At 47.3% G+C, this 13,728-nt stretch overlaps 1 protein-coding gene across 2 annotated transcripts in view; it reads left to right on the top strand.

Annotated features, from left to right (window-relative positions):
• Positions 1–13,728, top strand: part of Cacna2d4 (calcium voltage-gated channel auxiliary subunit alpha2delta 4) — a 101,388-nt gene that overhangs the window by 31,695 nt on the left and 55,965 nt on the right. The window contains exons 13-18 of one of the 2 annotated variants that reach the window (XM_038319746.1): positions 1,289–1,422; positions 3,020–3,097; positions 3,764–3,844; positions 4,483–4,557; positions 7,808–7,894; positions 8,402–8,473. In XM_038319746.1, coding sequence (XP_038175674.1) covers positions 1,289–1,422; positions 3,020–3,097; positions 3,764–3,844; positions 4,483–4,557; positions 7,808–7,894; positions 8,402–8,473 — 527 coding nt within the window. The remainder of the gene's footprint in view (positions 1–1,288; positions 1,423–3,019; positions 3,098–3,763; positions 3,845–4,482; positions 4,558–7,807; positions 7,895–8,401; positions 8,474–13,728) is intronic. The other variant, XM_038319747.1, reaches the window with a different exon arrangement.

Below are 13,728 nucleotides of genomic sequence, written 5' to 3'. Positions count from 1 at the left end.
AATCCACCGATCTCTGCCCCCCAGCACTGGCATTACAGGGGCAGGCCACCGCACATACCTTTTTACGTGGGTTCGAGGATGAGGCTTATGTCTTCATGCTTGGCAAGTGTTTTACTGACTGAGCTATTTCCAGCCCCATTTTTTTTTATTTTTTTCCTTATTTATTTGTTTATTGATTTTTCTGAGGGAGGTTAATTTTTATTTGGCATTTATTTATTTATTTAGAGCACACATGTGCACATGCAGATGTGTGTGTGTGTGTGTGTGTGTGTGTGTGTGTGCCCATCTGTGCATGTCCCCAATCATGTGCCTGTGATGGGGTCAGAGTCCAACCTGCGGAACTGTTCTCTCTTTTAACCACGCAGGTTACAGGAATTGTAGTAGGAAGTGGCGGGGCTGCGTCCCGCCACCCGGCCGCTGGCTAGCTTTACACCCGAAATAATTACACGGAAACTGTATTCTTTTAAAACACTGCCTGGCCCATAGTTTTAGCCTCTTATTGGTTAATTCTCACATCTTCCTTTAACACATATTTAGTAATCCGTGTAGCACCACAAGGTGTGGCTTACCAGGAGAGATCTTAACCTGCGTCCATCTCGGAGAGGAGAAGCATGGAGACTCACTATGGCGACTAAAGCGTCTCCCCACTCCTGCTACCCAGCATTCTGTTCTGTCTACTCTGCCTACCTAATTTTCTGTTCTCTTAAAGGGCCAAGGCAGTATCTTTATTAAAAATGAAAGTAACACATAGACACTCCTCCATCAAGGAATTGAACCTATTAGGTTGCCAGACATCTTGGCAAATGCTGCTAATTATTAGTTTTATGAGACAGGCTGTCACTGGGTATCCCAACCTGACCTTAAGACATAATGATCCTCCTGCCTCAGCCTCCTAAGTGCTGTGATTATATGTGCAGGTGGCCACAACCAGCAGGTGTGGTATTTTCTCTAGAACAATGTTTTGTGTACCAATAGCTCTCTTCTCTCTGGGATCAGAACCCAAAACCTGGCCTTGCAATGTAATTCTGTTTATTCAACAGAAATTTACTGAGTCTGTATTTGGTACCTTGTGCTGTTTGAAGGCTGTGGACCAAGAATGATGGGACAGGGCGGCTCAGTCTTGATCTTAGTATAGCTAGCACATGGACTTCAGTTGAATATGGCCTCTGGGAAGCAGAGCAGCCCAGCTAGGGCTACCCAGCAGCTGGGAGTTTGCATGGGCCCTATGCAGAGACCAAGCGGAGCTTGTCCTTTGCATCCCATGATCACACAGCCCTGCCTTCTTCAGGCTACTATACACAGATCTCCACACTGGCCGATGCCCAGGAGAACGTGATGGAGTACCTGCATGTGCTCAGCCGTCCCATGGTCATCAACCACGATCATGACATCATCTGGACAGAGGCCTATATGGACAGCAGGGTGAGCGTGACAATGGCTCCAGGTGGGCAGGGGGCCAGAGTTCAGGGAAGGTGCATGAAGTGACTTCTTGGTCAGGAGAGGCCAGTATCCACAGGACTCACGAAGGGTGATAAAAACCATCCATGCCCTCCTTCCCCTAGAAGCCCTCATCCACTACCAGCTTTGTGCCTAACTGTCCTAAATGTTCACACCAACGGTTCACCATCCTGCAGCTTCATCCTGGCAGTTCCTGGTGCGTTGTCTGGAAGAAGCAATCTCTTACACAGAGGGGAAAATATCAAAGATAAAAGGTCATGGAGGATGTTTGAGAGGGAGAACTTCCTGCCTCTTCCCCAAATCACATCCTGTATGGAGCCCCTGCCTTGGTGACAATACACAGACTAGGATGACTGACAGCAGTGGCTTAGACAAAGGTGGAGAAGACACTTAGACTTTGTGGTGGGCATCGCAGAGCTGATGAGGCTTCTGGACACAGGGACCCAGGCTCCTTCCTGCAGACATTTTTACTCCCCAGGCCGAGCCTCCTCCTTCTCCTGGTTCTAGAGACCAGTGGTGCAAGGTCATGCTTAGCCATCTAAAGGGGACTGCTCAGGGGCCCTGCTGGCTCATGCATTTCCTTACCTCTTATTGACAGGAACTCAGAGGCAGAGGTGGCTGGAATGGCACGCTTTCAGCTTTTCTTCTTCCGTTCTCCGTGTCTAAGGATAGGGGCATACTTATTCTAGCAGCATGTAGCAGAAGATAAACACCACCTTGCCAACCTGGGGACAAAAGCCTCAGGAGTCCATTCTAAAATCCCTGCATAGTAAGAGGAGCACCTGACCAGCCCGAGTGGGCTCCTCCCTGAGGCATTGCCCAGGAAATGCCATCTGTCCCACACTGTTGGCCACAGGGAAGAGCCTTGTCCATCTAAGTAGGTGACCCTCTATTGTCCGGGTGGTCAGTGGTCACAGGCCATCTGCTCCAGGATGGAGACATAGGAGAGGGGCAAAAGGAAGGCAAGAAAAGAGGCTGAGATCTGCTTCGGCATTGTCTTGACTCCCCTACATTGCGTGCTTACGCTCGTCCCGTCTTGCTTGTTCCTCTTCCGTCTATCCATGCCCTCCACCCCATGCCCACCACGAGTTCCCTGTGCCTCTCACACATGTGGGTATTAAGGGCATGCTGGGGACCTGGCGGAAGGAAGTCTGAGAACTTGAAACACAGCAAAAGGGAACTGAGCCGTGAATAGTGGCGGCCAAGCCACACTAGGTAGCACTTGGGCCTGAGTCTAATGGAGAGCAGGGAAAGAGAGGACAGAGGCGGAGACAAAGCCTCGCTACGCTAAAATGCTGGGCAAAGGATTTTTTTTTCAAATATTTATTTATTATGTATACAATATTCTGTCTGCATGTATGCCTGTATGCCAGAAGAGGGCACCAGACGTCATTACAGATGGTTGTGAGCCACCATGTGGTTGCTGGGAATTGAACTCAGGACCTTTGGAAAAGCAGGCAATGCTCTTAACCACTGAGCCATCTCTCCAGCCCGAGGGCAAAGGATTTTTTCACACCCAGGCTCACTCCTCCTCTGACCTCTGCCCTTTCATCCCCAACAGCTCTTCACCTCAGAAGCACAAAGCCTTGTGCTCCTGACCACAGTGGCCATGCCAGTCTTCAGTAAAAAGAACGAGACGGTGAGCAATTGCTCCCCCACCTCTGCACGTAGCTTAGATCCCAGACCTCTGAGTTCTATAGCAGCTGCAAGGGTTGGATACAGATTCCCAAGCTCAGTCCTGGGAAAGCCATGCAAGAACCTGCTGGTCATCTGTGGAGCTGAGAGTTCGTGCTTTCCCAAAGCTCCCAGCCTTGGTCGGGAGAAGGGGGAGAGCACCGCCCCCCTGCTCTGTTCTTAAAACAGTAGGCTATGGGATCTTCTGCTAGCCTTCCAGATGAACCACACTTAACTAGCCAAAGTGGGTAGATTCTGCTTGTATAATGAAGACCTCTAATGAGGGAATTTCCAGAGCTCTCTGTAGTCTGTTTGGTCAGAAAATACTTCCTTATGCTTGTGCTAGAGAGGTGACATAAGCTATGGTCCTTATAGTCCGTCCTCTGCTGTGAATATTAATATTTCACTTAGCTTTGTATTTCATTTAAATGTCACTACTTAAATATTAATACAGGGCATTAATCTTCCTAACAGCTGAGCTTGCCCCTGAGGCCTCCTCTGACAGTCTACACTTTTATCTGGGGAACTTAGCCTACAATGCAACTGCCAAGGAAGATCAGTAAAGATCAGGGAGGCCCAGAGTCTCATCTGAGAAGCCCAGTTTTTCTGACCCTTGCATTTTTCCTTCTAGCGATCCCATGGCATTCTCCTGGGTGTAGTGGGCTCTGATGTGACCCTAAGAGAGCTCATGAAGCTGGCACCCCGATACAAGGTGAGCCTGAGGGGGATCCTGGGGAGGGGGGGGGGTCTGAGCCAGAACTTCCTATTGTTGTAACAAAATAGCTGAGAAAATCAGCTTAAAGGGAGGAGAAATTCATGCGAGCTCACATTTCTGTGGCTTCAGTCCACGGTGGCTTGACCAGAAACCAGTAGGGAACAAGTGACACTGGCTCGGTATGATTGCGTTTAAAACCCACTGTGTTGGAGGAAGGCCACTTGTTGGTTCCTGGCCACCCGGCCAACTTAGACCTGAAATAATCACAAAAAAACTGTATTGATTAAACCACTGCTTGACCCATTAGCTCTAGCTTCTTATTGGCTAGCTCTTACATATTAATTTAACCCATTTCTATTAATCTGTATATCGCCATGTGGCTGTGGCTTACGAGTAAAATTCCCAGCATCTGTCTCCAGCAGCTCCATGGATTCTCTCGGACTCTGCCTTCCTCTGGCCATGCTATAGGCCAAGGTAGTTGTTTTATTTATTAACCAATAAAAGCAACACATAGACAGAAGTACCTCCCATACCACCACTGCTAGGAGCTGCTGTCTTCAGTCCTTCCCTTCCCCAACCCCTTCTCTACCTAGCCATCCAACACATCTAATGCCCTCAACCCTTGGCTTTGGCAGCTTGGGGTACATGGATATGCCTTTTTGAACACTAACAACGGCTACATCCTCTCTCATCCTGACCTCCGACCTTTGGTAGGTACAGATCTTTGCCTTGAGATTCTAACAGTATGAGATTTGGGGACAGTTCACAAAAAAAATGGCTAAATATTCATTGGCTAGTCCAAGAGAAAAATGAACGTCATTGTACCTGTTTTCAAACTACTTATTATCTAAGAGGATGTAGACGGTAAAAAATACATGAAACCACACCATAGAGCAGAAATGAAAAGCGAGGTTGTGAGGGTGGAGCCCTGAAGGACAGTCCTCTTTCCACTACTGAAATGAACATCCGAGATCACCACCTTACAAACAAAGAACCACATCAGTCCATGGCTGGTTGAGCCTGTTGTTTTATGCCATTGTGGTGTGCATGCAGCATGGCGTGATGGGACCATGAGACAGAGTAAACCTGTTGACCCCAGGCAACAAAATGAGAGAGACTCCAGTTCCTTAACCCTCTTGAAGGACATTAAACCCCTGACTAGGCTTCATCTCCAAATACTTCACCATTTTCCAACTGTGCCATGCTGGAATCCAGCCTTCTACATAGAGACCTTGGGAAGCTGTTTAAGAGCCAAACCATGAGGGAGAGATGGCTCAGCAGTTAAGAGAACCTGGGTTCAGTTCCCAGAACCCTTTTCAGCCAGCTCATAACCCCCTTTAGCTCCAGTCCCAAGGGATCCAATACCTCTGGACTTCATGGGCACCTGCATTCATATTTACATACCCACATGCAAATATACACACATACATTTAATTAGGAAAAATAATAAATCTTTTTTAAAAGCCTAATCACTGCAGATGTCTATCACAGATAAACTGTCCCAGTGAGTCCATCCCTCCTACAACCCACAGATGGACCAGCAGAACCCCAGAGGACCAGGAAGGGATTGTGAACAATGAATTCACAATTAAAAATAGCAAGGCCCTCTCACAAGGGCAGTGAACGGCCCCCTGAGCTTGTCTTTTGATGCTGCCCAGAGCCCCTGTACCCTTCGGACTTTGTCCGGGAGCTGTGGGTATTTCATGTGAGTTCCCCTGAGCACTTGGTATCTGAAAACGCTGCCTCCAGGGCATCTACACTGTGCATAGTAGCAATGACCACACTGCTGGCATGATGGCTGGAGAGGTAAAAGGAGCTAGTGTCCTGGAGGCATCTTAAGTCTACTCCTCTTCAGTCTTCTAAGAAACCCCAGGGGGGTCTTGGGTAGCAGGAGAATTGATGAAGGGGCTTCTCTGCCTCAGGAGTGATTTGGGGAGACTAGCTGAACCATGGTGCATGTCAATTAGCTCAAGTGGATACAGAATATTCCCTAAGACATTTGATGGAGCCACTTAAGGCTCATGGTAAGGTTCCAATGGAGACACATTGTTCTTTTCCCTTCTGTCTTTCCAATTCAGACTCTGCAGGGCCTATATCTGAATCCAGATATAGGTTGGCCTATACCAACAAATTCTTGGGGACCGGTGCTATCAAATCACTCACAGTGAGAGAACATGTAGGTTGATCCCAGGGTTGACAGATAGAATGAAGGGGCATGGACCAGAAACCCATCTATGCTTTCACCAGCCAATCATGTTGTAGACCTACTGTGTGCCTTATTTAACTGTGCTAGTTGGAGTCCTGTAAACGTAAGGCCACATCTAATTAAGAAAAGAAAATGCATGAAGGCACATGGCAGGCAGTGCTTACCAAAGGATGCAATAAGGCTAATGCCATGTACTGCATAAGGAAAGTGCTATCAAGCAAGCAAAAGGTATAATTTCAGAAGTCAAAATAATAGAGGATATTCCTAACAATAGAATAAAAGGGGGGCAAGAGGCAAGCTGGGGGCCTTTCTGTGTCAATGGCCTAACCAAATGTAGTTGCATGCTTATTCAGAGAGGCTCAGGACTGACTATCATCAGCCAAGTGTAGTCAGGACTTAGGAAATGGCACTGGACTGTTCCCGAGAGGCAGCTCAGGCATAAGAGGGTAGGGCAGTGCTGTCTGGTGAGCGTGGACGTCAGGAAGACATCTGAGAGCAGAGCATCGTGTGGGCGACAGGCACGGAGGCAAGGCGAGTAGGGACAGTGTTGGGACAGCCATGCTACAATCAGGACAGAAAAAATAAATCGCGTAAATGAAACAACTAGCAAAAGCAAGGCAAACAATGACAGTGACTCAGCCTCCCAGACATCTACTGGGGACTCGCTTTCAGGAGGACACGGCGCTGTTTTTAACATGCTCCGATGATAAACTCTCCTTTACTGACGGCTTTACTAGGCTAGACCAGGGAAGTACCACAGGCGTAGCTATAGATAACTGGTGGCATCTGTCACAAAGAAAGGGTATGAAAGCAAAAAGACGAGCGAGTGCAAGAGGGAGAAAGAACAAGAGAATAACACCGCGCGGAGAACTGGCTCGTGGGTCTGTGGTTATTAAGCACTGTTGATCTGCCCTAGGACCTCACCAATTAAAATTAAAAATCTATCAAGATGAAATGCTCCCGCAGCTGCCTTAAAATCTGGAAGAGAAAACCGATTGCTCAGACAGTATTCTAAAATCATCAACTGAGATTAACAAGATGGAACGTATGAGAAATAGGTGGGCGCTCGCAAACTGAGCACCCTCGTGTGGGAGGGAGTGCTCCGCATGAGAACACTGAGGGGATTCGCCTGGCTAATGGCGCCATCTGGGCTGCCAAGCTGGCCTGGCCGTCCAAGCCGCCAACAGAGACAGTCAGCGCTGTGCTGTGTTTCAGTCCACACAGCGCACCTCTCACCTCCTGGCCAGACTCCATGGGCGATATTGATTTCCTCCCTGGCAGCTCCATTTTCAGGGTGACACTGACAGATCTGAGCATCGCTTCAGAGAGCTGAGATATTTTCAGACTGAATGTTTAGCTGGAGACAGTCAAGATTGAGCATCCCAAGCTCTGTCAGGAGGAACACATTCTGGGTGGTTCCAGAAGAAAACTGACAGCAATAAGTGAATGTTCGGAGACAGGTTTGAACTCCACAGGAGGGAGAACTTCCTAGCAATGAGGGCTGTCCAAACTGTGACAAGCTGTCTCACAAACTAAGGAGATCCCAGGCATGAGCAGTGTGAAACCCTCAGGAGGCTGGAGGCCATCTGTGGCACACACTGGCCAGAGCAGTTTTGCACTGAGTAAAAGTTTGGCCTGGGTCATCCTGGGAGATCATAGGATGCTTTGATTTTGTGAGGGTATTTGAAAGAGTTTAGTGGAGGGAACAGGGTAGATGCTGACCCTGCCTTTTCATCTTATCTGGCCCACTCCAGTACAGAGACGGCAAGAAATTGAGACCCAAACCCAACTACAACAGCGTGGACCTCTCGGAAGTGGAATGGGAGGACCAGGCGGAAACCGTGAGTCGGGAGACAGGCGGCATGAGACGCTACTCACTCAGTGAGCCCTGTAGCCAGCGAGCAAGCCCTGGGTGCACAGGGGATGCTGAGGGTGCTGGACAGCTCTGGAGCAGAGCCTTTGGCTCTGTGCCTGCCATTCTTCCAGCAACTAAAGATATGGCCCTTGAGTAGCAGGGTGACTGAGACAGATTGAAATTGTGCCTGCAAGCTCAGCATGGGCTCGGTGTTGTGCTTAGCTTCTAGTTTCTATATCACACCCAGAGGAGATTATGTCTCAGCAACACAATGATGTATCCCAGAACATCCATCCCTTCAGAACGCTACCTCCATGAAAACCCAGAACTGTGAGCCGGAGGTGCCTAGACCCAGGCCCATCTCCCCTCCTAGAACTCTGCTTAGAGGAAAACAGAAGAACCAGTATCCTAGGGATCCTAAGACAGGGTCAAAGCCCCAAATCTCCCCTCTTCAGGTGAACAGGCACCAACTCCCCTTTCTTTTCTCTTAAAGCTGAGAACTGCCATGATCAATGGGGAAACAGGTTCTCACTCCATGGACGTGAAAGTGCCACTAGACAAAGGGGTAAGGAGCGAGAGACAGTGTCCATGAGATCCCAGCAGGCAGCAATTAGCCTGGACTTGGATTTTTCTGTGGCTTTGGGAGTGTGAGTAGAGAGGGAAGGTGGGGGCGAGGTAGGAACTGTGCTGTTGATTTCATTGATGCTCTGTTCTTTTATATTTGTTTGTTTGCTTTTTTATTTCTTGAAATGGGGTTTCTTGTGGAGCTCTGGCTGTCCTGGAACTCACGTTGTAGACCTGGCTGGCCTCGAACTCACAAAGATCCGCCTGTGATGCTCCATTCTTTAGAAATCACGGAGTAGGGAGGTTGTCCGGGTCCCTCACAGCTCCTCCTTCTTCCCTCCACTGCCTGCTATTTGACCCTGTGGTTGTTTATCATAGAAGGGGAGAAAGTGACAGTTAATTTTGCAAACTGCCAGCAGCTCTGCTAAAACATGTCACATGGGGAAAGGCTGGAAAGGCTCACTGCTCCTTATAGCTGTCTTTTATCCAAACACAGAGCATGGAAACGAATACCCTTACTATAGAGAGTCAAAATCAGAAACCCCACTCTCTGTTATAGACCTGTGTGTCATCTGAAAAGACATTTCATCTTCTCACTTAAAAGGCTCTGATGAGTCCTCTGAATTTGCATTGTCCCTTGACATATTAGCAAATGTCACCTCCTCCTATGCAACCACCCCCACCACCTCCTTCATTACCCACTTGCCTCCGCTCAAAGAACACAGCATCTGTCTGCAGCAACTAGACCCTCCATTGTACTCAGCTCTGCAGAGGCCAAACTGAGAGGTCCTGGCCAGTGTCCCTTCTAGACAGGGACTTGGTTCCCACCAGGACTGCTGTGGGACTTCTGCCTCATTAGATACACAGGGAATGTCAGTAAAGCCAGGTCACCACTAATAGCATAAGAGTCATGGTCCCTTCCCTGTGCCTTCAACATGCCCTACGACCTCTGCCAAGGTACAGCGTGCCAGGACATTGAACCTAGCATTAAAACCCTAATGTGCACATGGCTACTCAACAGCCAGAACAGTTGTGCCATGTCCAACGCATTGGCACACCCAGTGGGTGAATGTGTACTCTCCCTTTTCTCCCAGGGCCCGGGGTTATCTCCAGGCATCTCCGTCCTTCTCAAAGCCACCAGGCAGGGTCCTAACTGGAAACAACAGAAACTTCTTCCTGCCTGGGAAATTTGTACATTGCTACAATGAACCATTTCAGTGTATCAAGACTTCCTCAAATATGCGGGCATCAGAGGAGCAGGATGGTGGTGGCAAGGGTAACTGGGATGCTGGCTTCTTAGGACACAGATGTTCTGTCTTCCTACTGCTAACACCACCGATAACGGCAGTCTAGATTTATCAGAAGTGAGACTGAGCACAGTACAGATGCCCATTTATTCAGCCACGCTTCAGAGGCCGGTTTCTTATCATCTACATCTTGTGGATGGAGACATCAGAGAAGCCAGAAACTAGCCTAGGACCATGGAAAATCACAGATTCTATTCTTCAGGCCTTTGAGCCCTGTTTGCTTGGAGTTCCAGTCTCAAAGACTTCTCCTAGTGTCTAGAAAAACATTTCTTTATAAAATTGGATTATGGAGCAACAGGTTTCCTTATGCCACTTCCTGCACAGTTTTAGTTAGTCCCCCCCCCACTCTCCCTCCCCTTATCTTCCCATCCTCCACCCAGGGCTCCCTTCCACTTCTGTATTACATTTATCCCATTGCCTTCTCTACCACTCTCCTTTCCCTTCCATGAGCCCCTTTCTGGTTTCCTAACCTCTACACACACTTGCTCCCACATAGATATGTGTGTGATACATATATTATATAATTATATATGATATATATGTGTGTGCATTGTATAATTATATAGGTCATATACACTTATATAATTAGAAGCTAGGACCCACGTGTGAGAGGAAACACACAGTGCTTTCCTTTCTGGGACTGGGCTACCTCACTCAGTACATTTTCCAGCCCCGTCCTGCCCCTTTCTGGCTAGTTCCATTCCTCCCCCGAGACCCCTCCCCATCTGCTTCATATCACACGTATCCATGATCCTCTTTTCCCTCCTCTGCCGTGTCGCCCATCCCCTCGTGACTCCTTTTCAAGTTTCATAACTTTCACACATGGATACATAAATACACACATTTGTATAGACACCCACGGGTTGTTTAAATCTACATCCCACACGAGAGAAAACATGGAGTGTTTGTCTTCCTTAGTCTGCCTTATTGCACTTAGCATATGATCTCCACTTCCATCCATTTGCCTGCAAATATCATGACTTCACTTTTCTTTTGAGGAGTTCCAAAATTTCCGTGTGTCTCTCTCTGTGTCTGTGTGTGCGCACGCGCGTGCTCTGCCTGTATTTTAATCATTCATCTGTTGATAGTGATCTAGACTGATTCATTTCTTAGCTGCCATGAACAGAGCAGCAATTAACAAAGGACAGGTGGACTTGTGGGGTGTTGCCTTAGATCCCCAGGCGCGCACCCAAGAGTGTCCTGACTGGGTCACATGGTGGTCCTATGTTTCATGGTTTGAGAAACTGTCAAGTTTGTGTTTGTCTTGAAATGCCCTTACTTCTCCATCAACTTTAAAGACATCTTTGCTGGACACAGAGATCTTAGTCAGCAGGTCTTTATTCGCAGGGCTCAAATACATTATTGCATCTTTTCCTGGCACTGAGTGCTGCTAAAAATATGCCTGATGTTTCTTTATTATTGATGTGTTAGATTTTTTTTTCTCTTACTGCTTTTTGTTAATTTATTTTATTTTATTTTTAATCATGTGTATTGCTTGGGTAAGCGTACAGAAGTGCACGTATCCTGGGAAACCCAGAGGGCATTTTAGATCCTCTGGAGCTGGAGTTACAGAAGATTGTGAGCTGCCATGCGGGTGCTAAGAATCAAACTCGGCAAGAGCAGTAGGTGTTTTTGACCACTGGACCATCTCTCCACCCCTCTCAAAGTTCTTGTTATTGCTTCTGTGGTAGTTTGGATGTAATTGACCCACCTACTCTCATGGGAAATGGCACTATTAGGAGGTGTGGCCTTGTTGGAGGAAGTGTGTCACTCTGGGGGCAGACTTTGAGGTTTCCTATGCTCAGGTTACCGCCCAGGGTCTGTCTCAGTCGGCTTCCTACTGCCTACAAGACCATAAGCCTCTCAGCTATTTCTCCCACACCACATCTGTCTGCAAGCCGTCATGCTCCCTGCCATGATGATAATGGACTGGACCTCTGAAACTGTAATCTAGCCCCAAATAAAATGTTTTCCTTTATAGGAGTTGCCATGGTCATGGTGTCTCTTCGCAGCAATAAAAACCCTAACCAAGACAGCTCCTTTGCTTCTTATTTTTGACTTCCTGTCTGTAATATGCCATATGTCATAGTGAAGATCTTCTCTGGTCATGTCTATTTGGGGTTCTAAATGCCTGGTGTGTTTAGGTGTCTATTTCTTTCTCTAAATCTGGGGAGGAGCTGTTCTGCTATATTTCATTAAATAAATATATTATCTACACCTTTAGTGTTTAGTCTAAGCTCTTTATTCTGCTGGAGATTCTTAGGTTTGGTGCCTTAAATAGATTCCCAGAATTCTTGGAAGTTGTGATCATGTTCATTTTTATCCTAAGTATTGTTTAAATGCAGTGGTTCATCAACCTTGTCCTGCACCCCTGCTGTTTTTCCTTCTATGTATCTATTGCTAATGCTTTCCACTGTGGTTTTTTTTATTTGATTCATTAAGTTCTTAGCTTCCAACTTTTCTAATTTCTTTTAAGACCCAGTCTCCTCTCCGCCCTTTTTCATTCTGATGACTTTCTCACGTTTATCTTCCGACTTTTCTCTCTAGGTTGCTGTCTTTTTTATCCAGGTCCCGAACTAAATTAATTTGATGATTTATAGCCCATTTCAGGTCCCTTTCAATGTTTATTACTTTATCTGTTGGCAGTTTTATTCTGGCCACGTTCATCCCTTCGTCCTTTCTCCACCCTCACTGGCACTCCCCCCTCACCAAGCACCCTGTCTCACTTTCCTGGCTTTTTGGTTTTGCTTTGTGATTCACTGAGTTGATCCAGGGCCACTCACGTGGGGTTAGATGTAAACCTACCCACTGGCAGATGAGTAATTCTCCACTGGCTCTGTCACCAAAGAATTGTCTGCCCCCAGCAGCCACTAGCTGCTGCTGGTTCTCTTGGTGGGACAGGGACAATTGAGCACTTTACCCTCTGTGACTGCGTGAGTCTAGTCTTGCACCAGCTCCACGTGAGAAACCACCAGTCTACCAGTGCCAACACATAGCGTGTTCTATTTTTTGTCAAGTTTTCAGGTTTATTTTCTACCAAGTTTTCTAACTCTTGCTCTCTTTTGACGAAACTGTGTGTCACACTAGACAACAAACCCACACGCACATTCTTATTGTCAAAAGGGGAACAAAAACCTGCATCTCAGGGAAATTTTACATTTTGGTGAGTTATGAAGCAACATGGTGACATCTCAGCCCTGTCAGCGTGGGAACATCAGCTTTGACTTGGGGGGAAGCCAGGCTAGTGTCAGGAAAGGGCTTGGTGCTCAAGGCCAGCTGGGCTCCTTGCTTCCTCTCTGATATGAGGCAGACACTTGAAGACCATCAGCTGCCATTGAAGAACTAGACATCAGGAACTCCAGAGATCACAGTAGGGATGGGAAGAAACCTCAACATATCCTGTACCCCTAATCTCATGCGAGACAGCTGTCTCATTGGTTCCATAACAGCAGGGAAGGCATGTCAGCCACAACAGGAAATGACTGACCTCATTTGTCTGCATATAGAAGCAGAGAGGTCTCTATGTGCCCTTAGGTTGGCCCTCCTACCTATTATTCAGATCTAGCGTCCTTTCTGCCCTTCTTCAGCAGTGTTCTCTTGGGGGAGGAGATGAGCGTGTCCTGCTTACAGTTTAGCAGTTGCTTGTTCTCAGCGCCCTCACCCTGAAACCCTATGCTGCCACCACTCTCTGTAAAGAGAAGTATCTTTGACCAAGGCAAGGGTCAGCACTACTGCCTGGATAGAAACATAAATATTTGGTAGACAGTCTGGGATTGCCATTATCCACCTATACATGGAGCCTCTATTCGGAATCTTTTTAAACTTGTTTTTAAATCAGCTTATAAAACAGTGTGTCTACATGTGACTTCTTACAGCCTAATTTTGGTTAATGCCATTGTAAACTCGCCATGTTCCAGAATCACCTGAGAAGAGAGGCTTCACGCTGGAT

Source organism: Arvicola amphibius, chromosome 2, assembly GCF_903992535.2.
Source record: "Arvicola amphibius chromosome 2, mArvAmp1.2, whole genome shotgun sequence".
NCBI classification, from domain to species: Eukaryota; Metazoa; Chordata; class Mammalia; order Rodentia; family Cricetidae; genus Arvicola; species Arvicola amphibius.
This window is presented reverse-complemented; position numbering and strand designations above follow the sequence as displayed.